Here is a 24,445-nt window from a genome sequence, read left to right on the forward strand (position 1 = left end):
CATTTATGACATAATACATTAATTGATTCATGATGATAGAGCTGCTATTGTAGTATATTAAATGTGCCGAATACATCACGACAGTGGTGTGATCGTCCCAGAGAATTGTCCTTCTCCCTCGTGATACATTGCCTCGAGAGTTTTACTCATGGGTTCCACTGAAGGAGTTGAATCACCAGTATTCGAGGTAGTTCCTCCAGTAGTAGATGTGTTCGATGGAGGCTCATCTGCATTATCATCACCACCCAAGAGAAGGAAAGCGACATCCTTCTTCTTATTGGCAGCATCCTCCTTCTTCTTGCCAAAGGAAGCCTTTCCTTCCATGACGACCTGTTGGACCTGTTCCTTCTGCTTGGCACGGTCTCTCATTCTCTCCTCGATAGTGTTCTTGGTCAAAAGTCTATAAACCGTCACCTGCTTCGTTTGACCAAGTCTGTGGGCTCTGTCCATAGCCTGAGAATCGATAGTTGGGTTCCAATCAGAATCATAGAAAACAACAGTGTCGGCAGCAGTCAAGTTGATACCTAAACCACCTGCTCTAGTTGAAAGCAAAAACACGAAAATCTCAGGTTTGGTTTGCCAATCGTGCACCAAGTCTCTTCTGTCTTCCAATTTCGATGATCCATCTAATCTGATGTAGTTATGCTGTCTAAAGGTCAAATATTCCTCCATGAGGTCCATCATTTTAGTCATCTGGAAATAGATCAATACTCTGTGATCGTTGTTCTTGAGGTTATCGAGCAACTTATCAAGCAAAGACAACTTACCTGATTCCGTAATAAACCTGTTCATCGATGGCATGCGGATATTAGAGTAATCAATGAGTTTGTTCACTGGCTCAGGCAACATGTTAGACTTAGGGTACTCAGGAACAGGCACCTTCTTCTTCATCAAATCAAGTTCCTCATTAAGAGTCAACGGAACAAGACTAGACCGAATAGCTTTATTGAACAAGACGTCGGCCTTTCTGTTGCTGAAATTCATGTTGCTGCAATTCAACTCAATTGGGACAGCAGCAGCAATGGGATCAGCAGCAGGTTGGAGAACGTTGACGTACATGTCCTCATAAACCTTGTTTCTGACAGAATAGAGGTCCTTGAGATGAACAGAATTGCTGATGTCACAAAGCTTGTCTTTCTGCTCTCTAATAAGCAACTTCTTGTTTTCTGGAATGTAACTTCCATCTTCATCATATGCATATGCAAATCTGTTGACCTTCTCATAGTTTTGAGTGTTGTAATTCTTCCTGGCAATAGCTCTCTCAAGGACGTTTTCTTTGGAAGACTGATACAACTCTTGTGGAGAAGTATCTGTAAACTTCAAGAAGCCAAATGTATCCAAATCATCATCCTTCACATTGTTTGGATTGTAAATGTTGAACATCTCATAGATTTTCTGTTTTGAACCAACATCATTGTTCTCTGTAGGTGAAAGTAGTTCCTGAAACACGAGTTTTGGAAGATCATAACCAATCAAGTTACGTGACGTATAAGAAAGCTCCAAGTCAGTCTCACGTAAAAATGAAGAAGTCTCTGCGAAAGAGCCCAAGCAAAAACTGGACTTCACGTCGGCCCTCTCAAAAAGATCAGGGTGATTACAGACTTTCCTGAACTGCATCACCAAGTTCATCAACGACTGCGTGCTTTCGTCGTTGCTATTAGATGCATCAAGCAAATCCATGACAGATATCTGTGACTTCAACATTTGGTAGTACTTCTGTTGTCTGTTGGTTAAATCACAGAAGAGATCAATTTCGACCTTGTCACCCAATTCACTCTGGACGTTCTTCTTGACACGTCTCAACATGAATGGTTTAAGGATAACATGCAAACGTTTAAGCTGTTGCTCATTAAGCTGGGTATTTGACTGCGCATGACTTTCGATATCCTTAGAAAACCAGTCACTAAACTCGTCATGGGAGTCAAACAACGAAGGCATGATGAAATGCAATAAGGCCCAAAGCTCTTGCATGGAATTCTGAATTGGTGTACCCGTTAAAAGCAAACGGTTACGACAGGAGAAACTCAACAACGACTTCCATCTAGATGATGAAGAAGACTTGATAGCTTGGGCTTCATCCAAAATCATGTACTGCCACTTCATCTTCTGGAAATATGGAGCATCAGCCACAACCAACTGGTAAGACGTGACGAGAACATGGAAAGGAGAGTCTTTGTCGTAACGTAAACTTTTTCTATCCCAGAACTTTCTCAAGACCTTACGATCCTTGGCACTACCCCAGTAGGGCAAGACCTTAAAGCCTGGAACGAATTTCGTGATTTCCTGTTGCCAGTTATGCAAAGTGGATGCTGGAGTCACCACAAGGTAAGGACCCCAAATGTTGTGAGTTTCTGCGAGATATGCGAGAACAGAAATACTCTGTACGGTCTTACCGAGACCCATCTCATCGGCAAGAATACCATTGATACCTTGCTCGTACAAGTTTGCCAACCAATTAAGACCCTTCACCTGGTACTCCTTCAAGGTACACTTCAACATGTCTGGCTGGGTGATACTCATATCACCAATCAATGTAGGATTCTGGAAGTTCATCTCCTCACCATTTGTATCTGGGTTACGGAATTCATCGTCATCGAAGGCCTGGGCACGAGATTTGGCAACATCCAAAGCGCTCTGGGCATTAGCAGCGGCAGCTCTGTGCAAGGCATCTTCGTCATCCTGGTCAAAGTCAAGCAGGTGGAAGTCGGATACTTCACCTTTAACACCGTGATACTTGTCCCAGTCTCTCTTGTTTTCATCTTTATGCAAGCTAGGGTCAGCATCAGTGCCTTCGATTTCGTCGGTCTTGATCTTCTTACCAATGAAATGGGAGTATAACTCTGTCTGTGTGATCAAGAAATCCAACTTACGGGACTGTCTCTTTGCTTCTCTTTCTTCTTCCTCACGCTTAGCCTTATCGACCAACTCCTTTTCTTCCTTCTTCCGGCGATCACGCTCCAAACGATCGTTACGCTTCCAGAAGTTGAACATTTCACGCATGGCACGTCTAGCCTTGGATGTCAAATCCTTTTGGTTCTTGTTGTTCTTGAGCTGCCAGCGCTTAGCCTCACGAGCCGCCAAGATGGCAGTCTTCTTGAGGTTGATGAGTTTTGCTTGGTTGGACTGTTGCATCAAACGCAGCACCTTGGGACCATCTTTACGTGATAAGTCTTTCCAGATGGCAACAAAGGTATTGTCGTATTGCTTCGTGACGGATTTGAGTTCCTTGGACTTCTGGGGCAGCAGCCTGCTGTCATCCTCGGGTCCGTTGGACTGGGCCTTCCCGTCAGGGTCATCCTTGAGCGATTGCTTGATTCTAAGACGTCCATTCTCCTTGGCGTCCCTAGCACGGATTCCTTTATCAGCGGAATCATCCACCTTTCTGCGTTTTTCAGGCGTTTGATCTTCACCCAGACGTTTCTTGACGATCTTGGGTTTCACCGCCTCCTTCAATTCAGGCTCTGGAGTGACCACAGACAGAAACTTGGCTGCACTCTCTTGTAGAGCAGCTCTTCTTGCCTCCTGGGCCTCTTTAGGCGCAGTAAACCGGGTAGACCCCCACAGCGAAGCAGGCACCTCGGGCGTATCTTTATCAGCAAGTAGAGCCTCAGTAGTAAGCCTATTAGCGTAGTTATTGGCAGAATCACCCGTCCGTTTCATTATCGTCTGGAGGTTTCGACGTTCTTGCGCCACTGTTTGCTCCTTCAGTGAGTACACCAACGCCTCGTCTAGCGTATTGAGAGCGTTGATGTTGGCCTCAAACCGGGCCAAATAGTCCTTATCTGTAGCAGTGGAAGCGTATCCAATATCGTGACGCCCATTCTTCAGCGACCCGTTCCGTGTATGGATCGTGACATTCATCGATGGCAGGCCCGTCTGCTCATGGGCTGGCGCCAGCGCCAACAGCAGCAGCACCAGTGGTGGTGGAGTGTTCTCCAGTAGAATCGACGAGAGGTTCATTGCTTTCTAGGGGCAAGTGGCCAAGTTGTGTTTAGGGTGGGCTATTTTTTTTGTGGCAGCAAAATTTTTTTTTCTGCTCTCGTCGTCGTGTGTGAATGTGAACCTCCCGCCTTGTTGCGGCGCCGATAGACACTCTCTTGGGGGTGTCTACGCGGAACGTTGTAAAGGAGGAGGAGCATGGGAGGACAGGTTAAGAGGACGGTTTACAAGATGGCAAATATACCAGATTAGCTGGATTTTGTTGCTCTTCAATTTGCACGTTTCTACTGGTTGGTCTCCAGGTGACGTGGAGCCCCGTGGCGGTCTCGCACCTTCCCTGACCGTATGATTCGTTGGTGTTCATCAGTGCGTGAGAGATGGAGGAATACAAAGGACTACCGGGAGAGGAAGGAGAGGGCAGGGGGAGGGGAGAGGGAGGGTGATGAGGGAATTGGGGGCTTTTAGTGATTGGGAGTTGGAGAGTTTGGGAAGGTTATTGGTGGTATTTTTTTTTTTTTAGGATTTGGGGGATTTTTCATGTCTGGATGGTGGTGGTGGTAGCAGTCTACTGGAAGCTATGGGGAGCGGTGCACGTGACATAGGTAAAAATAAGCTTTCCCGCTGTAGTTATCCGGGTAAGTTTTGTGGATGGGTAGAGGTGTGAGAGGTGGGTATTGGCAATGGGTATGTTTGATGCTGGTACGGTTTAGGGTGGGTTTTGATGGGTTTTTGGTGGCCGGCTAGACCGGGAAAACCGGTGAAAAATTCCGGCGATGGGTCACGTGATTGGCTTGGCAATTTTTTCAACATTGCTCTGGTGGCCCTCCCAGTCCTTTCAAAACGTCCATAAAGACCATCAATCGAACCAGAATTCTTCTATTGGTATATCTCCACCACCACCGTGGCTTAGACTTGCTTTGGAATGGGGAAACGGGCTTCGAACGATCTTCATTCCTCGAGAAGTCACGTGACCGATCACCGAATCAGCCAATTTCGCCTTCTTCCTCCGTTTCCCCAGCACCTTCTACCACTCACTAATTATCAAACAAAATGGAACACCCAGCTCTCACACTTTCTGGTTTGTGCCTCGTCGGCGGCGCCATGGGTTTCGCCCGTAAAGGTTCCGTGCCCTCATTGGCTGCCGGTATCACCTTCGGTGCCATTTATGCTTCCGCCGGTTACTTGTTGAAGCAGAACCGTGACTGGGGCTTGGAGATCGCCTTGGGTGCCTCCACTGCTTTGCTTGCCGCTGGTATTGGAAGATCAATTCCAACCAAGTTCCGCAAGCCAGTGCCATTGGTGCTTTTGGGATTGGGTGCTGTGCTGACTGCTTACTACGCCAAGAAGTACAACGAGTTCTACCCAATCTGGAACTAAACATTGATATGTGCAATTATTCAGACAATAAATAGTAAATAGTAAATATTAAATAGTAAATAGTAAATAGTGAATAGTGAATAGTGAATAGGAAATAGTTAGTGACATTTATGACGGACGTTTAACGGTAGGTTTAGGGAGCTGTAGGAATTGACTAGTGGGCCGACAAAGGTATATCCTAAAGCTAGGTAAAGCCCACCAAAAGGAGGTGTAATCTGCAAAGACATTCTTTGCATTGTCATCGTATCGCCATCGTATCGCCATCGTATCGCCATCGTATCGGTCTATTCAAGCTCTTCGCTACTAAGAGGTTATTACTAGCATCTTATATGGATATCGTTCATTACCAGTACATAATAAATAGTCATTACCAAGAGATCAACTCCTAAATCATTCAATTATCATCGTGAAAGCACAGACAATTCGTCCACCTAGCTGAGTTCAATGACAGACACTGATCTCTCTCTGCCCACCACAGCGTCAGTGATTGGGCTGATGGGCTCGTTAGTGGTAACGGCAGAAGCCTTTGGGGAGGTTGGCGAGACGCCAGGAATGACAAATGGCTCAGAAACGTCGTTCGACAAGGAAAGGTAGGTAGCAGTGTACATGATAAAAAAGTAAGATGGAAGAATGAAAAGTAGGGATCGAAAGGCGGGTATTTATAATGTAGTGGAAGTGTACATCCGGCGAGCCATAGGGATGATGCGTCTGGGGAAAAGAAAGTCCGAAATATTCGCACCGAGGTCCGTTCATCCGACGTGACGTCAGGGATCATTTTTCCCCATACTGACCCCAGAAAACTCCACGGCCAGCCTCCATTATCCATAAAGTACTACTATCATCTGGGTTAGCCACTTCCAGAAACTATACCTTCTCTGGACCTCTAGTTGCACCCACTGTGGCTACTTCGGTAAATTGGTTTCTCCGAAGCATTTTCATGCTCTTCCGCGCTTATCCTCGTATCAATGCATAACTTGTGGCCCCAGATACCACAGAAAGGGGCCGCAACAGAGCAATAAACGAGGGTGTACTTGGTCAGTCTGGGTTTCTGGGTAGATTGTATGGATTTAATGCAAAGGGACAGTCTTAGCTGTTGTTGGGGAGCTTTGGTGTTTCGGCGTTTGTTCTCCATAGTTAGTGGAAATGTCGCACCTTTGTCAGCACAAAAGCCACAAGAAGTCAACACCTTCCTCTTATCTCTACATTTTTGACACAAAATTGGTACCAAAATACTCGCAAAAGCTCGCTCTACCTCCCAACCCCCCAAAACCCCCAAAACCACCAAAACCCACCCCGTTGACTCGGGACTTCTGAGGTAGCGACGACATTGTCGCATGCCACTTTTCCTCGGAGTGAAGTGCACTTGCCTGTCAATCCTGCAATGACTGCTTCTCTATCATGCACATCTTCTCGGCCCACCGCCTCTCGTTAATGCTTATCTATCATGCCACAAATGTGGAAAAAACAACAAATAGTATGGAAACTTTAAGTTTAGGGTCATTTAAGGCGTTTTATCAAAGGTGACCAAAATTTCGCCTTTTTGTTCTTCCTTCAATTTTTTCGTGAGGCTCGCTTCGCTTCGTTCTCGGGTTGCCTCTTTTCGCTGTGTCTTACCTGGCCAGTCCCATTAGTTAACACCTAAAAGTTTAAATTATGGGCATAGATTGAGAGTGGAGTTGTTTGTGTGGGGGGTGTTGAGGGAGCCGAGGTAGAGGAAGAAGTAGAGGTGGCTAAGTGGAGTCTATCCAGGGACAGTATTGATGTAGGTTTCTGACTGTAGTGGCATTGGATAGGTCGTGAACTACCACAGAGAGTGTTCTATATTTTTTTTTTTTTTTCCATCTTTGTCCCTGCCTCATCAGCTAAGTATGATGAGGGCACTTCCTTCTCTTGGTCGACCTTACTGGTACGTTCTAACCAGCTGTTGTTGAACATCGTGTGATGTATTGGTAGTGTGTGAATATTTGCAACTTTTCGCAGCCATTTCCAGATACTGAGTTACGAATTAGAGGAGAATACAAATATGTGAACAGACAATCGTTCCTGAAAAATCAGAAACCGGGTGAAAGAGATTAAAAATGAGCTTTTGTTCAAATTCTTGGTTTGGAGCATCCTTCGGTTAGTCGAATGCACCTAGTCCATGTCTGTTCACTGGTATAAGTACCACTGACCTCTACCAGGACTAACTAGTAGCTAGTAAGGCTGATTCCATTGTTTTCGAGGATTACATCTCCAACTAGTACCTCTACTGCCCTTGTTCTACGAAAATAGTGTTGTGTTCAAGGTAACGTATTATTAAATTACTATTACGCTTAGGCAGCAGCCTGAGGAGCAGCAGCCTCTGGGGCAGCAGCCTCAGCAGCAGCATCCTGCTTGTAGACCTTGACAGTTGGGGCTGGGACAACCTCGTCCTCATCCTTGTACTCAGCGATCTTGACAGCATCTGGCAAAGACTTTGGACCGAATCTGTTCTTAGCTGGGTCTCTCATAATCTTAACCTTGATACCCAAGACACCCTGTCTCATCAAGACGTGTCTGATGGCAGTGTCAATGAAGTCCTTGGTTGGCTGACCAGAGTGGATCATGAAACCGTCAGCGTACTTCTGGGACTTGGCTCTGGCAGCTCTCAACTTACCAGAGATAACAACCTCAACACCCTTGGCACCGGCACCCATGGAGAATCTCAAGACACCGTAAGCGGCTCTTCTGATTGGCAAACCGGCCAACAACTTAGCCTTCAAAGCCTCAGCCTGGACAGCAGCAGAGAGAGCTCTCTCCTCGACTCTCTCGGCGTAGATAACAATACCCTCTGGGGAGAGCTTGAATCTCTTGACGATCATAGAAGTCAACTCGTGGATTCTTCTACCCTGCTCACCCAAGACACCCTGGGTGTTAGAGGCCTTGACGATAACCTCCAACTTGGTTGGGGTCTTTCTGACCTCAACACCAGCGTAACCCTGCTCGGCCAATTCTCTGGTGAAGAATTCGTTCAATTCAGCGTAGAAGACACCGTCGGCGACGAGCTTTCTCTTCTTGGACAAGATTTGTTGGGCAGACATTATAAGACTATGTAGTTGTAGAAGGGGAAAACTCAGAATGAGACTGAAAAATTTTTTGTCTAGCACTAGACGAGCTTTTGTAAATGCGCACGACTTTTCAGAAAACTTTTTTCGCAGCGAATTTTGTCACGTGCTATATATCACGCGACTTTCAAACACCAAAATGGCTGCAAATCTACTTGGTCTAGGTCCTACCCATCCTTCAATACATCAATGTCTTATTATCTATCGTACAAAATTAGAACTTTTCACCAACCCACTCTCTGGCAGACTTGAACAATGCGATCCATGGACCGTAACCCTCCCACTCGGCGTACTTCTCAGTTGGGTAGTAAGAGTTGGACTCCAATCTGGTGGTTCTCTCTGGGTGAGGCATCATAGCCAACACTCTACCGTTGGCGTTAGAAATACCAGCAATACCTTCAGGCGAACCGTTAGGGTTGAATGGGTAAGTCTTGGCAACTTCACCGTAGTTGTCAACGTATCTGATGACAGACTGCTTGTCCTGGGTAAGGAAAGACTCTTGTCTAGCCTGGTCCTCGAAAGAAGCTCTACCTTCACCGTGGGCAACAACGATTGGGAACTTAGAACCCTTCAACTTCTGCAAGAAAATGGACTTGTTGTCTTCGGTCTCGTCAACCTCGACCATCACATATCTAGCCTCGTACTGTTCACTCAAGTTTCTCTCGAATGTAGGCCAGTGCTCAGTACCTGGAATCAATTCAGCAATTCTGCTCAAGAACTGACAACCGTTACAAGCACCAATGGCAAAAGTGTCTTCTCTTTCGTTGAAAAACTTTCTGAACTCCTCTCTGGCCTTCTCGTTGAACAAGACAGACTTGGCCCAGCCAGCGCCAGCACCGAGAACATCACCGTAAGAGAAACCACCACAGGCAGCAATACCGGTGAATTGGTCCAAGGACACATTACCGCTCAAGATGTCAGACATGTGCACATCGTAGACGTCGAAACCAGCCTGCGAGAACGACCAAGCCATCTCCTGTTGGGAGTTGACACCCTGCTCTCTCAAGATAGCCACCTTAGGCTTCTTGTCACCAGCAGTGATCTTGAAGTCCTTTGGATCGAAGGTCAACTGGTAAGACAAACCAGGGTCAGCATCGTCACCGATAGCCTCGTACTCCTCAGTACTGGTCTCTGGATTGTCTCTGAGCTTCTGAATGTGGTAAGAGGTGTTGCTCCACAACTTCTGCAAAGTAGCTCTGGTGTTCTCGTAGACGGTTTCACCGTTCTGCTTGAAGGAAAGAGTTTGCTCCTTAGTTGGCTTACCAATGACGGAAACGTACTTCTCGTCAACCTTGTTGTCACTCAAGACCTTGACAAACTTCTCAAGATCAGTGGACTTGACTTGGAAGACAGCACCGAGCTCTTCGTTGAACAACTCGGTCAAAGCATCCTCTTCGCTTGGCAAAGTGACTTGAACACCACATCTACCAGCGAAAGCCATCTCAGTGACGGTGGTGAACAAACCACCCTCAGATCTGTCGTGGTAAGCCAAGACATCAACGTCCTGATGCAAAGCGATCAAAGAGTTCAAGAAGTTTCTGAAAAGCTCATGAGAGTGGACAGTAGGAGCACTGTCACCAACCTGCTTGTAGACCTGAGCCAAAGCAGAACCACCAAGAGACTTCTTGACGTCCTTGGCCAAGTCAACCAAGACCAAAACGGTATCCTCGTCAGAGACCTTAAGCTGTGGAGTCCAAGTCTTGGAGGTGTTGGTAACTGGAGCAAATGCAGTGATACACAACGACAAAGGAGCAGTGATTTCCTTGTCATCCCACTTCATCTTCATGGACATGGAGTCCTTTCCGACAGGAATAGAAACACCCAAGTCTGGACACAAGTCCAAACCAATAGCCTGAACAGCTTCGTACAACTTGGCACCTTCACCATCGTGAGAAGCAGCAGACATCCAGTTAGCAGACAACTTAACTCTGTCAAGAGCTGGAATGTCAGCAGCAAAGACGTTAAGCAAGGATTCAGCAACGGCCATCTTAGCAGAGGCAGAAGCAGAAATCAAAGCCAAGGTTGGCTTCTCACCCATGGCCATAGCTTCACCAGTAACCAAAACAGAGTCACCGAGAGAGGTGGCAGTGACACCAACGTCGGCGACAGGAACCTGCCATGGACCAACCATCTGGTCACGGTCAACCAAACCGGTAACGAATCTGTCACCAATGGTGATCAAGAAATTCTTGGAACCAACTGCTGGAAGCTGCAAAACGTTCTTGACGGACTCTTCCACAGACAAGTCAGAAGTAGTGAATGGGGTCAATTGCAAATCTTGAGTAGCGGCAACTCTGGACATCTTTGGTGGCTTACCGAACAAGACAGACATTTCAAGGTCAATAGGGGTAGTCTTCAACAAAGAGTCAGTCAAAACCAATCTCTGCTCTTCGGTAGCCTGACCAACCACAGCATATGGAGCTCTCTCTCTTTCACAAATGCTCTTGAACAACTCCAAGTTCTCTGGAGCAACACCCATGACGTATCTTTCTTGGGACTCGTTACACCAGATTTCCATAGGAGACATACCAGGCTCAAGAGAAAGAATAGATCTCAATTCAAACTTGGCACCCAAGTCGTTGTCATGAACCAATTCTGGCAAAGCGTTAGACAAACCACCAGCACCAACATCGTGGATGGACTGGATTGGGTTACCACTAGCACCAAGAGAGACACAAGCATCAATGACCTGTTGGGCTCTTCTTTGGATTTCTGGGTTACCTCTCTGGACAGAAGCGAAATCAAGCTCAGCAGATCCTTCACCAGAAGAGACAGAGGAGGCAGCACCACCACCCAAACCAATCAACATACACTGGCCACCCAAGACGATAAGGTTAGCTCCAGGAGTAATCTTAGTGTCCTTCAAAGCCAAGTCAGGTCTGATAGCACCCATACCACCAGCCAACATGATAGGCTTGTGGAAACCTCTGAATTCGTTTTCACCCTTGTGGTTCTTCACCTCAGTAGTCAAAGTTCTGAAGTAACCATTGATAGCTGGTCTACCGAACTCGTTGTTGAAAGCAGCAGATCCAAGAGGAGCTTCCACCATGATGTCCAAAGAAGAAGCAATGTGCTTTGGCTTACCAATGTCACGTTCCCATGGCTGAGGCAAAGCTGGGATGTTCAAATCGGAAACAGAGAAACCAGATAAACCAGCCTTGGACTTGGAACCACGACCGACAGCACCCTCATCTCTGATTTCACCACCAGAACCAGTGGCAGCACCAGGGAAGGGAGAAACAGCAGTTGGATGGTTGTGAGTCTCAACCTTGACCAAGGTGAAGACGTTCTCCTTAATAGACTTCCACTCCTTAGTCTTGAAGTCTGGAGTGAAGAGGTAACCGTTTGGACCCTCGAAAACAGCAGCATTGTCAGAGTAAGCAGAGACAGTGTATTGAGGGTTCTTGTTGTGGGTGTTTCTGATCATCTTGAACAAGGACAAGTCCTTCTTGACACCGTCAATGGTCCAGTCAGCGTTGAAGATCTTATGTCTGCAATGTTCAGAGTTGACCTGGGCAAACATGAAAAGCTCAACATCAGTAGGGTCTCTACCAATGACCTTGGTGAAAGCGTTAATCAAGTACTCAATTTCACCCTTATCAAGAGCCAAACCGAGGTCGGTGTTGGCCTTAACCAAGTTGTCTGGCGAAGAAGTAATATCAACGTGAACCAAAGGCTTTGGCTCGTGGTGGGCGAACAAGTCATCGTGCTTAGGAGCATTCTCGTTGATGTAGAGCTGCTGAGTCATTCTGTCGAACACAGAAGTCAAGATCTCACCGCCACGGCTGTTCAAAGCAGCCAACAAGTCAAAACCTTCAGTGGCAGAAATCAAAAGAGAAATACCTCTTTCGACTCTTTCAATCTTATCACCCAAACCGACAATGTTGGCGATATCCGTAGCCTTAGAAGACCATGGAGAGATAGTGCCTGGTCTAGGCAACACTCTGACAAGAACATTGGACAGGTTCAAGGCGTGAAACTTCTCAGCAGAGCTGTCATCTCCAGAGATGGAAACCAAGTTCTGCAAAGTCTGGTTAGCCTCAATAGCCAAATCAGCAGGAGAATCGTAGGTCAACAAAATCTCCGTCAACTTCAACTGAGCAGGAGTCAAAGATTCCTTCAAAGACACATAATGGGTGTAAGCAGAAGAAACAGAAGCAATGACGCCCTGCTGGTTCAAGTTCTTCTCCAACTCTTGCACCAAGTTGGAGACTCTAAACTTCGACAAGGCCTGTGGCCCAGGCAAGATAAGAAAGTCGCTCATTGAGTTAAATTCGGGACCCTTTGAGTCAACAAAAGGCAATATGGAACGTGCAGTGGGCAGGATGTAGCCTGAAGAGATCAGGAAGAGTGGATCAGCTTGCAGCGCAGAGATGAGGTAGATGGAAATTTGATAGTGGTCGCGAAACAACGGAGTCAGAGGAGGAACGGCTGCAATGAGTCAGGCCAAAGAGGGAGAGGCCAAGAGAATTGAAGAGAGGGTAGTAAATGATTTTTGTTTATTTAGAGGTAACTTTTGTTTTGGGAGTTGGTGGTTGGGGAACTTTTGGTGGTACTTATAGCCATTGGGTCTGACTCTTCTGGCTGAATTAGCACCCTGTGCCTAATTAAACTGGCAGTGCGTGTGTGTTCTATGAGACATGGGTGCAAATGGGTGTAGAAGTGGAAGGGTCCACTTGGAGGTGGACTTTTGGATGGTTGGGGGCCCGAATTGGGAAGGGGAGAATAATATGTCTGAAATTTGAAAATATGGAGTTTCCAGTGGTTTAGTGGATTATGGGTAGTGGTGGGTCAGTATAAGTGGACTCACCACCACGCAGCTTATTCTGATGAAACTAAACGAGTTGAATTTTCTAAATTCATTTACTTGATTCATTTAGCAAATCTACTTCTTCTTTTTTTTTTTTCTAAATCATCTCCCTTCCTGTCTTTGTTGGTGATTTTGCAACCAGCATGGTCCCACCTCATCACTCCTGCAGAAGCTAATCTAACAAATCCCCTTACAACCAACACCCTCTTCTTCCATGGCACAAGGTAACCTCAAACTCAAGTCTAAGGCCAAAGCCAGAGTTACAAAGAAACAGCAAAACCCACGCTCTTCAGCACCAAAGATCATCAAGCCAAAGAAGTCTTCCGCAAAACAGGCTTTTAAGCTCCAGAAGTCTCTTAGTGGTCTGGCTGGTACAGAAAAGTTGATTGCCAGCAGAGTGGGTCACTTGGAAATCATCAAGGGATCTAGAAGAGAGATCGAGAAGGAAGAAAAGAAGAACAAGGAGAAGAAATAAGATGTCTAAGGCTAAAGTTTTGGGTGAGATCCCACAGGCTGATATCAAAGTGCAAGATAGAGCGTTACCAGAAAAAATGGATCCAGTTGCCAGCGGGATTGTTAGCGTGACACACGAATCTCTAGAGAAGCAAGTTAATACTGGTCTGCAAGAGTTTACTAAACAGCTTCCGGCTCTAGACCCCGATGCAGTGGCTGAGGAAGCCAAGAAACAAAGGGGTATCAAACGGAAACGCAAGTAACTTAATGTTTATTTGAATAGGTAATATTATATCAATGGGGTATCCACTGCAGGGAAGAGTTCTCTGCTTCCAACTCAAGGTTTCTTCTCTTCATCTCCATCTCTTGGGATCTTACGAAGAAGATCAAAGCGAGAGCAAAAACCACAGTCAACGCAGTCAACACCGAATTCACTGGACCAGGATTCGTGTTAAACATAACGTGTGTGATCCTATCCAAGAGCTGCTGGAAGATATTACAAATGCCTGAAATGCATACAATCGTACCGTAAACGGTGCCAAAAGTTTCAAAACCGAACACTTTTGCACAGAAATCAGAAACGGCAGTGTAGTAGAATGGTCTGTAAAGCACAAGTAAAACTATGCCAGCATAAGTTCCTGGAAGCCAAGAGACAAGACCGAGTATGCCCACTGAAACAGACACTATGGAAAGAATCCACAACACAGAAAGAGTGGTCATATTATCAAGAATCATGCCAATAAATGGAATGGAGCAGATGCCTCCCAAGGGCAACGCTATGTCAAAGAAATGGTTGATCTGCGCCGCAAGCTCTTGGTCCCCATCGTACAAGTAGAGTTCCTGGGCCCTTACGGTAGCAACAAAATAGTTGATCCTAAGCATTTGAATGGTGGTGAAGACAACCATCAAATAGAACCACGGTGATCTTATTTGGTCGATGATGCTGTAACCATGCAATATTCCGAACACTCCTCCTGTTGACTCGTAGAGCTTATCCTCAGCGTCTTGCTCGTAAACAGATTTGTTTGAAGATCTGGAGGCTCTCAGAACGTTCAGGCCTCTTCTTCTATCCGTCTCGTGGACTCCAAAGGAAGCTCTTCTCATCAACAAGCTGGTAGTTTCAGACATGGACGCTTGTTCAACCGGCTCAGGTACTATGTTCCTATCCTGTTGCAAAAGCTTTGTTTTGTCCAATGGCCGTCCTGATTCATCAATGGCCGTTTCAGCGATCTTTGCCAAGGTCCCAACAGTTTTGTAGGAGGTGGTAGGCATGATGGTAAGTTGGCAGATGAAGATAAATAACGGTACAACCAAGTAGTAAGTGAAAAAGCTTGACACAGGTAATTCAAAGTAATTAGTATAGATCACCCTGTAGCCCAAGAAAAGGGCAGATGAAGTATCGAATGAACCTGTAAGTAAGGCCAAAATGGTACCTGAGTTCTTTGGGAACGAGTTGGCCAACTGAAAGCACGAAATAAACACAAACGGTCCTCCCAATGCCAACAACGTATAACAGGCCAAGTAGAGGTCTGCAAAGTCCACAGATGGAGCAAATATCATGGCAATTGCGCCAAGCAGTAAGATGATGGATCCGATGATGCCCGTGATCTTCGGGCCATAGATGTCCAAAATGTAACCAACAGGCAATGCAGAAATGTTTGTAACCATACAAGCGACTGTAAACATCAAGTTTAATGCCAAATCCTGCTCAGTACATGGAACCTGGCTGTCGCTGGTGGAAATGTCACATCGATCCAGATAGACGCCTTGGGCGATAAGCACCGGTTTGAGAGCAGCAAAACCGAACACTGGCCCAGCGGCAAGAAGACACCATAGTATAGCACAAGTCACTTGTAACAAGCGTTTCGGTTTCGTAGCAGACATAGATAAAGGGGGATGCTAGGGAGAAGAAGGGTTGTGCGGGCGATAACTGAGTGGTATAGCCAAGGCTTATAGATAGTGAGCAACCTGCACTATCAGGTATTGAAGTGTACCACGATAAGGGCTTAAGAGGAGTAGGTGGTTGGTGAAGCAGGGAGAGTTTATTGAGAGTTATTGAGGTGGAGGGCCTGCCCTATAGCTTTGTCGGCTTCAAGGGTATTTGTCACTTCTGTCAGGGTACTGCTTCACCCGCAGCCAGTTGCATGAAATAGTATCTTGATTTGTACTTACCGATAAATGAAAACGAAGGAGCTTTCTGATCCTAGAAGAAGTAAAAGGTGAAGCTTTGGGTAACGGGAGACTGTTCTGTGCCTTACACAGCTTCTTTTCAGATGTTTCATAGACTGAGCCCCCAACTGGGCCACATTCGTACCTTAAAATGGAGACACAACATGGTCAATAGACTTATAGGAGTTGGTCGACCTGGCGATTTTCTGAACAATATGGTGAACGACGATAACAATGACGTTCAACACAGCAAACACACCAATACCAACCAAAACACGGAACCCAATGGTCTCAGTGAACTCCTTTCTCTTCGAGAGTCTGTGGCCACAGTGTCTATGGATCTTTTCAGAGAAGTTCAAAGCAGCATCTCTATAGTATTCGTAGTCAGCAAAGTAGTAGAGGACTCCGAGTAGCACAAAAAGTAGGGTGATGTGTGTAATGAGTTTGCGGGCAGTGGAGGAACGGGATTCGACTTGCTGAGTGTTGGAGCGAGAGACGAGCACTTCAGGCTCTTCATATGGTTTTTCCATAACGAAATTGGTGTTTGGGGAATGAATGGTAGTAGTACCTGGAAGGCCGAGGCGAAGTGATCAGATCTGGAAATGCCCCTACAGGTTAAATTAGAAACAAAAAAAAAGGTGGGAAATACTGCGAGAAGTCACGTGCTCCATCACGTGCAGAAAAAAGCTAACAGACGCAGGCCCACCCCATCGAAAAAAAACTACTCCAGCCATCTTCGAATCTCATATCTTCATCTAATAACCACCTACATCGTCGCCATGTCCGGGATCTTGTTTGAAGATATGTTCAACGTCGACTCTGTCGACAATGCTAGGTACAACAAGGTCAGCCGCATTGAGGGCCAGTCGTCTACGGCCCAGGACATCAAGATCACCTTGGACATCAACAGCGAGTTGTTCCCAGTCAAGGAAAGCGACTCTTTGACCATCACATTGGCTTCTTCGTTGGGTAACGAGGATTCCATGATCACTTCTAACGGTTCCTGGAGACCTCCAAAGAGAGGCGACCGTTCTTTGGCTGACGACTACGACTATGTCATGTTCGGTACCGTCTACAAGTTCGAAGAGAGCCAGGACAACGATAAGATGGCTGTTTACATCTCGTTTGGAGGTTTGTTGATGCGTTTGGAGGGTGGATACCGTTCGTTGTCGAACTTGAAGCAGGAGAACGCATACATCTTGATCCGTCACTACAAGGACAATTAAAACAGGCAAGCAATCAGCCAGCATGCATTTAGAGCTCGACGAGCCGTGTACTATATAATACGAATAACGCAGAAAAGTAATGGAAGTTGTATTGTAGTAGATGTTCAGCCATAATGGGAAGTGTAAATTCGCACTATCAGTACACATTTTTAGCAACCAGTAACTACTGTTCTTCTCCATCATGGATGATACAGATGCACGTATGTAACCAATTAAGTCTATTTTGATGGCCAATTACTAACAAATAGCTGATCCCTTGCTCCAGCAAGTGCCATTACTCAAAAATCCTGCCTTCCAACCGCCGAAACCGGTCACTTTAAACACCAACTATGCCAAGTTGATCCCCAATCTTCCCGCCAGCGTGCTACCGCCGCAAATGAGCTTGACCGAAGAAGACTTAGAAGCATGGAAAAACGATCTCGAAGAATTCAAAAAGACCAAGTTGTTTACAGATTCGCTGAAGCAGGCCCAGAAAGAGTACCAAGACTGGCTAAAAGCAGTTCAGAGAAAGGTTGCTCCAGGGTTCAGCTTCAACATCATGACCCCTACTAGTGCTGGACGCCAGAGGGAAGAGAAACACGAGCCGAAAGAAGCGCTGTCAGCTGAAGAAAACCAGAAACCTATAGAGAAGGTCGAACCAGACCATTCTGGCCTCAACGAGGACCTACGGAACCTTTCAATGGACTCATAAGGGGGTCCAGGCAACTATGTAATAATCAGACTAATACACTGAAAGCTTTGTGGAGATCAAATGTTATTTTTACTACGATATTTCACTCACCTCATCCATGCTCTATTGTTCTACAGTGGTAGTCCACAAAGACAAGGTTCTTAAACTAAACCTGATTCTTAATTTTTTTCTCCAGTGGCTTAAATTGTGGTAAGCCTTAATTTTTAAAAGGCTGCCCCATTTTTCCCATTTTTCACTTCCCTTATCCATGTCTCATTACTGATAGCCGCCCAGTGCTCGGTCTATATATTACCGGTCGCACCACACTTATCTTCGTGTTTTGATGTTTGTCCTACATTTTTCATGGCCAAGAAATGCTTAGAATACGAAAAAAGCCTATTTTAATCACTTTGCTACTACTAGCGGTGATAGCTTTCACGAGATTTGAACGCCCTGGAGCACTACAGAATGTGGAACACATAGAAGTCACGAAACGCAGAAGCCGTTACACGAACCCAGTGTATTCCACATGGAAACCTAAGGAGCAGCAGAGCATTGAGGCCAATTGCGCTTCGTACTTTGGCTATTTTGATAGAATTGGCAGACCTTCGCTAGAAGAGCAAGCGGCTTTTCAGCACGATGGGCTTCTTTTCAAGAAGACTAAATGGCTTCGAGAAGAAGGTAAGCTATATAGGAAGGAGGCCCGTCGAAACCACCAACCGTTTGATAAGCACTATGAATTGAAGCTTTTGGAAAAGTTTTTCGAAAAATCAGCAGCACATAGCAGACTTGAAGAAGGGTTTGTGGCAGATATGGCCCATATGAGAGCATTTGGAAAGTGTTTCTTGGAGGATAAGCACTATGCTTCGAGAGAAACAAGACTTTGTGACCAAGTTTCGCCATTTCTTTTTCCTTTCCTACTGGGGTCGCTTCCAAGAATTGATCACAACGGGAAAGAGCCACATCCAGGGTCTGCAAACTCAGAAGATAGAGCGTGTTTCATCAAACAGCTTTTGCGTAAGGGACATGGCGATGGTATTGTGATTCCTATCCTTCCCTCTCCTTCAAGAAGTCAGCAAATTGTGAGAGCTATTAGGCTCATCAAGGTCCTTCGAGCCACTAATAATACCTTGCCAATTGAGATCACCTTCATGGACAATAAAGATGTCAGGAAGGACCTCAAATTGGATATAAACCTGGCAGCTAGAAGAGCAGATATGAAACTTCCTGAATCGTTTCAACAGTTTTTGGCACTGAATAATGGCGATAGTCTTACTCTTGCAGAGCAAAACGTCAGGTTCGTCTATTTACAACGTTCGATCGACAGTCGCTTTTACAAGAGCTCCGACCCCTTGATGATGTCTCTTGCCCCGCTCTTTTCCTCGTTTGAAAGAGCCATTGTGTTATCTACACAAACGATACCGCTTTTTCAAGATCTTTCCCATGTTCTTCAAGACTCTGATGTGGAACAATTCGGCGTCAAATTCTTCAAGTCCAGGGCAATCTACGAACAGAAGTTGACTAAATATCCACCAGGCTATTTTGAAACTAATGAGCTAGTCAATGGAATGGCTGATGTCAACAACAATGACACTGAATTTTTTGGTTTACGCCGTGCTAGAAATGTGTACTCGAAGAGAGTGAGACATGAAAGCTATACTAAACTCCTAGATACTTCAATGTTTGTAATTGACAAACTGAAGGCACTTCCAGGTCTACTCATATCCGCCGCGCTTCACTACTACCCGGTTATCAACTCGAAGTATGATTTCCTGGCAGGTAATTTCGAAGCTTTGTGGTTAGGACAAGAACTCGCAGGCACACTCGAATACGTTCCCTTTAACTCCCATTTTGCTGTTAGTCCAGGTATTCTTACGCCTCCAGAGAATGTTGAAGTGGGCATACCCAGCAAAGAGTTGTGTTCGAGTTCTTGGGCTCAGCTTTCTGATAAGGACGACATTAATCTCTTGTATGTTACAACGCATCAGATTGAAAATAGGGTACTTCCTGAGTTCGACAACGCTCTTAAACGAAAGTTCCTGATAAAGACAAACCCATCAGATCCTACAGATTCTACCGTTGACGATTCTATACATACGAACAAGCTCAAGAAGAACCCACTCAGGCTCGAGAGCTATCTTAGGCCTGTTGCGGTAGACGAGAGACAATTCAACAGGGATGGATTTGTTGAACTCCCATGGAACAGGAAAGGTCTGTTTGGCTCCCTGGATGATTATTGGTGTGCCTACGATATTGTGGGTAGTACGGAGCTGCCGTTGAGAGGATTGGTGATAGACATAAACGAAGATCAACAGGTGTGGTACAACTCCTTGATAGAGATCTGGCTTCTGTCTTCACATCAGCAATCATCGAGCATGGGCTCTTATGAATAGATATAATGGTATGTAAGTTAAAATTTGTAAACGGTTGCAATAAAAAAAACCGACTTTGAATTTACCAATGGCTGCAAAAAAATAACGTCACAGACAGGATTCGAACCTGCGCAGGCAATGCCCAACACCTAGGCTGCAAATAGCAGGGTGTCGCCTTAACCACTCGGCCACTGTAACTGCATATAAAAATGATGGTATTTAGCTGTGACGTTAGCAATGTTTTGGACAGCGGTCATAAAGTCATAATTTTAGCTAATGAAACACTTTCTTCACAGAAGAAGAATCTATCTGAGCAATATGAATCCACCAACTCAAAAATTCAGCGAGTTAGAGCTAAAAGAGTGTCCAGACTAGCTAGGATGCCAGAAAACATTTAAATAGTTTTACAGTCAAAGAAGCATTCGACCCGCACCGCTAAATAAGCTATTTTTAATATAGTAGTATAGGTATTGGAGTGTATTTCAGAGTTACCCCAGGCGGCCTGCGCACAGTGAGCACTGAGTACTATGGAAGTCAATTTCAGTACAAACCCAACCTTCCAGGTCAATTTAAGAATCTTAGAACCCCAATTCAAATGAATATGAAGAGAATGAATGATAAAAACAAAAAAATAATGACTCCGGCGTGATTCGAACACGCGCATCTTACGATAACAGAACTTGAGTCTGCCGCCTTAGACCGCTCGGCCACAGAGCCATTTTATACAGTAACGAAATTGCAGGTTAGATAAGTCGCATTAGTGAATCCGCTCAAAATGACCCTAAATTATTGAAAAAAGTTGGATTTAGTGCCAACAGTTTATAGTCCTCAACTCGATAGGTTTCCAGGACTCCAGGAGCTCATTTGTAGACATAGAATGGGGTTGAAAAATTCGAAATGGCCAAAACATGAAGCTAATGCTGCAAAAAAGAGAAAGCACCCATCCATATGATTGGAGGATACTCTGATCATCATGAGGAATACCATCTGAAGTGTCGATGAGGTTGATCTTGTTTATTTATGGTTCCACATTCCACACAAAACGGGAATAGTCTAGGATGAATCGAGATATGATTAAACGTATTAAATGCAACGAATGGCACGACGTAAAGATTCTACAGCTAATATAAAGTATAACGATGATTTTCAATTAAAAGATAACACAATCAGTGCTCCAAAATGCGCAAGTTACCGGTGACGACGACGTTCTCCAAGACGGCGCCATTTGGAATGTCAATAGAGTCGGCGTCATTGACAACAATGATAACGGTACCCTTCAAAGTGACGTTTCTACCAAGCTTGACGTTACCAGTAATGGTCAAGTGGTCCAACTCCAAAATCTTGGGCATGTGAGGGATTCTCTTCTGGAAGTCATTGACCTTCTTGAAGTAAGAGCCCAACTTGATCAATGGGTTGGAGAAACCATCTCTGGTTGGGTCCAATCTCAATGCACCGTGTTCAAGGAAGAACAAGTCAGACTTGACCAACAACAAGTCGGAACAGGTCTTGACTGGCAAGAATCTGGATCTAGGAACAACCACACCGTGAGCATTGTCAAAGTGTCTGATGGCAGCACCAACGGCGGTCTCCAATTGCAAGACGTTGATGTCAGAAGAGCCCTTGGAGATGGTCTTCTGGTTAGGAATGATCTCGGACTCAATGGCATTGGACTCGACCAATCTCTTGACGGCTCTCAAGTTGATCCACAAGTTGTTAGTGTTGAAGTACTTGAACTTCTTGATACTCTTGAACTCCTCGACATGTTCCTTTGGAACCTGAGCGATTTCCAACAATCTCACCTGACCATCGTAGTTGATCAAAGTTCCACCCTTGACGTCAGCTCTGGTCTTGTCGGTCAATTCCATGATGTATTCGGCACCGGACTCGATCATGTGGTTCAAGATTTCAGTGTCGACGGTGGCACCCAAGTTGTCACCGTTGGAGACGAACAAGATTTCTCTGCCCTGGGCCAAAAGAGAGTCCAATTCACCAGAGGACACCAAACTCTCGAACAAGTCACCGTGTCCTGGAGGGTACCAGCTGTTCAAGTCGTCATCGAAGGAGTCAGGGACAGGCAAAAGAGAGTCCTTGAAGATTCTTGGGAATCTGGACTGGTTGAAGGTTCTCACTCTGATTCTGTGGCCCTGGTACTTCTTGATGATCTTGGCGGTGTCAGCATCAGTGTTGAAAGAGTTCATCAAAAGAAGTGGCACGTCGGTATCGTATTTTCTGTTCAAGTGCTCAATCTGTCTAACAGACAAGTCCAAGAAGGTGTTACCGTCTCTCACTTCAATGACAGACTTTGGGCCAACGCAACCCATGGAGGTACCCAAACCACCGTTCAACTTCAAGACGGCCAACTTGGAAAGACCTTCGGTGACCTTTTCAGGGGTCTTCAAGTCGCTGTACTGAACGACCTCACTTGGAGAAGGAGACTTGATTTTGTCCCACTCCAAAGTAGAACCAGAAGCCTTATCAGCCAAGTATCTTCTGAACAAGGCAAAGAAGGAGTCCATCTCGGTCTCGAATCTTTGCTGGTTCTCCTTCTCAGACACAGTGTCAGCCAAGTTGTTCAAGGCATTACGCATCTGGGAAGCTGCCACAGTGGTAGCAGTATTGTCAAAAGCCTGGTTCTGTTAGTATACGTCCATACGCCCAACTAGTCCTCGTTTACATACATATGTCGATTGCGTCTTTGTGTGTTTCTTCATGGTGATGTGCAAAAAAAGCCAATGGTTGGTAGTGAGTGGAGGTGCTGGTGGTGGTATGAGAAACAGGTAGGTATATAAATGGAGAGAGTTTATGCGCACAGAAGGCTCATGGGCCCGCCCTGCTTTTTTTGGAACCCTACATGCCGAGTGCCCCACCACGGAGTTGCTGTGAGGAAGAAAGCCAGAAAAGCAAGAAAAGGTTACTAAGAAGGCCTAGTTAGGGTCGTTGACTTGAACCGTCAAAGAATTTGAATGGCACTTTCAGGGATCCTGACTGCATGGGTGGTGTCTAACTTTTGGGTTTAGGGCCCCTAAAAAAATAAAATACTGGGTAAGCAAAAAAAAAAAAATTTTTGCAGCCACTGAAATGTCGATGGCAGGTGGATCAATTTTCCTCCAAATCCGTCTGACGTTTCCACGCCTTTTCCATGCCTTTTCCTTTATACTTACGCTTCAATTCGCCCTGATTCGCCCGGTCTCGATCGTTCATGTTGCTGCAACATGGACGTTTTTATTTATTTGTATGGCCCGCGTTTCGTGAATAACCCAGCCCACAGAGGTATGAGTTTCTGGGTGAAATCAAGGAAGTGGATTTATTTGGTGGGTTTTCTGGCAGGTCAAACTGAAAAAGTGCTTCTGACATTCCCTTTTTTAGAACCTTCTCTTCACCTTCTTTTTTCTGGGTTCCCAACTTTCCCTGATTTTTACCGTCGTGTTCCACTTTACCACTTTTTGTGGAACCCGCGTGGGGCTGGCTCTTTTTTTTTTTTTTACTCGCTTTTTCACGAACACGGCGTGTAATGTGTTACTGCAGCGGCACTCATCCCAGCCAGTACTTATTGAATGGTTTTGAGTGGCAGCGTTGCCAGAGCGTGGAATGAAGTGGACCGGCAAAGCCACCGAAAATGATGAAAAAAAAAAAAAAAATGAAAGAAAACCAGCAATGCAATGAATTGTATGGGCATATGTGGTGGGGTGAGTGGGGGACTGGAGACTGGAGACTGGAGACTGGAGGTAAGTTGGGGGATGGCTCGCGTAGAGGATTCTCCAGTGGAATGGACCAGCCCATACTGTAGAGATAGGGAAGGAGAAGTAATAAAGGACGCCGTTTAAAATGCATTTGGTTTCGATTTACCTATTCTTTGGGTGGTAAGGGTGTGGAATTGGTGGTATCATTGTGCTTGTGGTTAGTTCCTTTTTGCCATGGCTGAACCGCAGGTCAATTCCATTCCTTTCCATTCCATTCCTTTTCTTGTTAGGCAGAGCCGCCCTAAGGACATAAACAAGGGGTTGGCTTCTAGAAGGGACTCCAAAAAGCTTATTCTATTGTTTGGCGTGCCAGCTTGGCGGCTCGGTAAGTACAATGTATGGTTTTTCGCAGCCATTGATGGACAATAGCATAGTTAGACCAGAACAAGACGACGGCGCCCGAAGGTATGAAGTGGCGTATTAAGAGGACTTTATATTTCTATAACTTAGATTAAATGTCTGGTTTGATTTGGTTTGACAAGCTTCTACAGATCTGTTTCTGGGTGACAATTGGGTTTAGCGTTTGAAGGATGGCCATCTAAAAGCTTATCTGCCAAAGGAAGGGAGGACTATTATTTATGGTCATCTAGGACGTCCTAGAGGTTC

At 45.5% G+C, this 24,445-nt stretch overlaps 11 protein-coding genes and 2 non-coding genes across 13 annotated transcripts; 5 read left to right on the forward strand and 8 right to left on the reverse strand. All coding sequences in view use genetic code 12, as the record gives it.

Annotated features, from left to right (window-relative positions):
* Positions 1-75: 75 nt before the first annotated feature.
* CXQ85_002476 (chromatin-remodeling ATPase) lies at positions 76-3,960 on the reverse strand (the record flags this gene model as incomplete). Its single annotated transcript, XM_025486147.1, has 1 exon — positions 76-3,960. One exon carries the CDS (start codon positions 3,958-3,960, stop codon positions 76-78), a length of 3,885 nt encoding a protein of 1,294 aa, XP_025343697.1.
* Positions 3,961-4,989: 1,029 nt separating this feature from the next.
* On the forward strand, positions 4,990-5,316 carry CXQ85_002477 (uncharacterized protein; the record flags this gene model as incomplete). Its single annotated transcript, XM_025486148.1, has 1 exon — positions 4,990-5,316. One exon carries the CDS (start codon positions 4,990-4,992, stop codon positions 5,314-5,316), a length of 327 nt encoding a protein of 108 aa, XP_025343698.1.
* A 2,312-nt stretch (positions 5,317-7,628) lies between these two features.
* Positions 7,629-8,375, reverse strand: RPS3 (40S ribosomal protein uS3; the record flags this gene model as incomplete). Its single annotated transcript, XM_025486149.1, has 1 exon — positions 7,629-8,375. The coding sequence occupies one exon, from the start codon at positions 8,373-8,375 to the stop codon at positions 7,629-7,631; it is 747 nt and encodes a 248-aa protein (XP_025343699.1).
* A 238-nt stretch (positions 8,376-8,613) lies between these two features.
* On the reverse strand, positions 8,614-12,663 carry ADE6 (phosphoribosylformylglycinamidine synthase; the record flags this gene model as incomplete). Its single annotated transcript, XM_025486150.1, has 1 exon — positions 8,614-12,663. The coding sequence occupies one exon, from the start codon at positions 12,661-12,663 to the stop codon at positions 8,614-8,616; it is 4,050 nt and encodes a 1,349-aa protein (XP_025343700.1).
* Positions 12,664-13,423: 760 nt separating this feature from the next.
* Positions 13,424-13,925, forward strand: CXQ85_002480 (uncharacterized protein; the record flags this gene model as incomplete). Its single annotated transcript, XM_025486151.1, has 2 exons — positions 13,424-13,610; positions 13,639-13,925. The coding sequence occupies 2 exons, from the start codon at positions 13,424-13,426 to the stop codon at positions 13,923-13,925; spliced, it is 474 nt and encodes a 157-aa protein (XP_025343701.1).
* Positions 13,926-13,956: 31 nt separating this feature from the next.
* Positions 13,957-15,546, reverse strand: CXQ85_002481 (uncharacterized protein; the record flags this gene model as incomplete). Its single annotated transcript, XM_025486152.1, has 1 exon — positions 13,957-15,546. The coding sequence occupies one exon, from the start codon at positions 15,544-15,546 to the stop codon at positions 13,957-13,959; it is 1,590 nt and encodes a 529-aa protein (XP_025343702.1).
* Positions 15,547-15,977: 431 nt separating this feature from the next.
* CXQ85_002482 (uncharacterized protein) lies at positions 15,978-16,361 on the reverse strand (the record flags this gene model as incomplete). The annotated part of the gene is made up of 1 exon (XM_025486153.1): positions 15,978-16,361. One exon carries the CDS (start codon positions 16,359-16,361, stop codon positions 15,978-15,980), a length of 384 nt encoding a protein of 127 aa, XP_025343703.1.
* A 249-nt stretch (positions 16,362-16,610) lies between these two features.
* On the forward strand, positions 16,611-17,057 carry RPB8 (DNA-directed RNA polymerase core subunit; the record flags this gene model as incomplete). The annotated part of the gene is made up of 1 exon (XM_025486154.1): positions 16,611-17,057. The coding sequence occupies one exon, from the start codon at positions 16,611-16,613 to the stop codon at positions 17,055-17,057; it is 447 nt and encodes a 148-aa protein (XP_025343704.1).
* Positions 17,058-17,238: 181 nt separating this feature from the next.
* On the forward strand, positions 17,239-17,748 carry MVB12 (Mvb12p; the record flags this gene model as incomplete). The annotated part of the gene is made up of 2 exons (XM_025486155.1): positions 17,239-17,257; positions 17,306-17,748. 2 exons carry the CDS (start codon positions 17,239-17,241, stop codon positions 17,746-17,748), a joined length of 462 nt encoding a protein of 153 aa, XP_025343705.1.
* A 353-nt stretch (positions 17,749-18,101) lies between these two features.
* Positions 18,102-20,120, forward strand: MNT4 (Mnt4p; the record flags this gene model as incomplete). The annotated part of the gene is made up of 1 exon (XM_025486156.1): positions 18,102-20,120. One exon carries the CDS (start codon positions 18,102-18,104, stop codon positions 20,118-20,120), a length of 2,019 nt encoding a protein of 672 aa, XP_025343706.1.
* An 85-nt stretch (positions 20,121-20,205) lies between these two features.
* CXQ85_002486 lies at positions 20,206-20,297 on the reverse strand. Its single transcript has one exon. It is a non-coding gene; the product is annotated as a tRNA-Ser (tRNA).
* A 437-nt stretch (positions 20,298-20,734) lies between these two features.
* On the reverse strand, positions 20,735-20,816 carry CXQ85_002487. The gene has a single exon. It is a non-coding gene; the product is annotated as a tRNA-Leu (tRNA).
* Positions 20,817-21,265: 449 nt separating this feature from the next.
* UGP1 (UTP glucose-1-phosphate uridylyltransferase) lies at positions 21,266-22,810 on the reverse strand (the record flags this gene model as incomplete). The annotated part of the gene is made up of 2 exons (XM_025486157.1): positions 21,266-22,732; positions 22,778-22,810. 2 exons carry the CDS (start codon positions 22,808-22,810, stop codon positions 21,266-21,268), a joined length of 1,500 nt encoding a protein of 499 aa, XP_025343707.1.
* Between the last annotated feature and the right edge of the window lie 1,635 nt (positions 22,811-24,445).

This window comes from Candidozyma haemuli (genome assembly GCF_002926055.2).
Source record: "Candidozyma haemuli strain B11899 chromosome Unknown D_2014730914, whole genome shotgun sequence".
NCBI classification, from domain to species: Eukaryota; Fungi; Ascomycota; class Pichiomycetes; order Serinales; family Metschnikowiaceae; genus Candidozyma; species Candidozyma haemuli.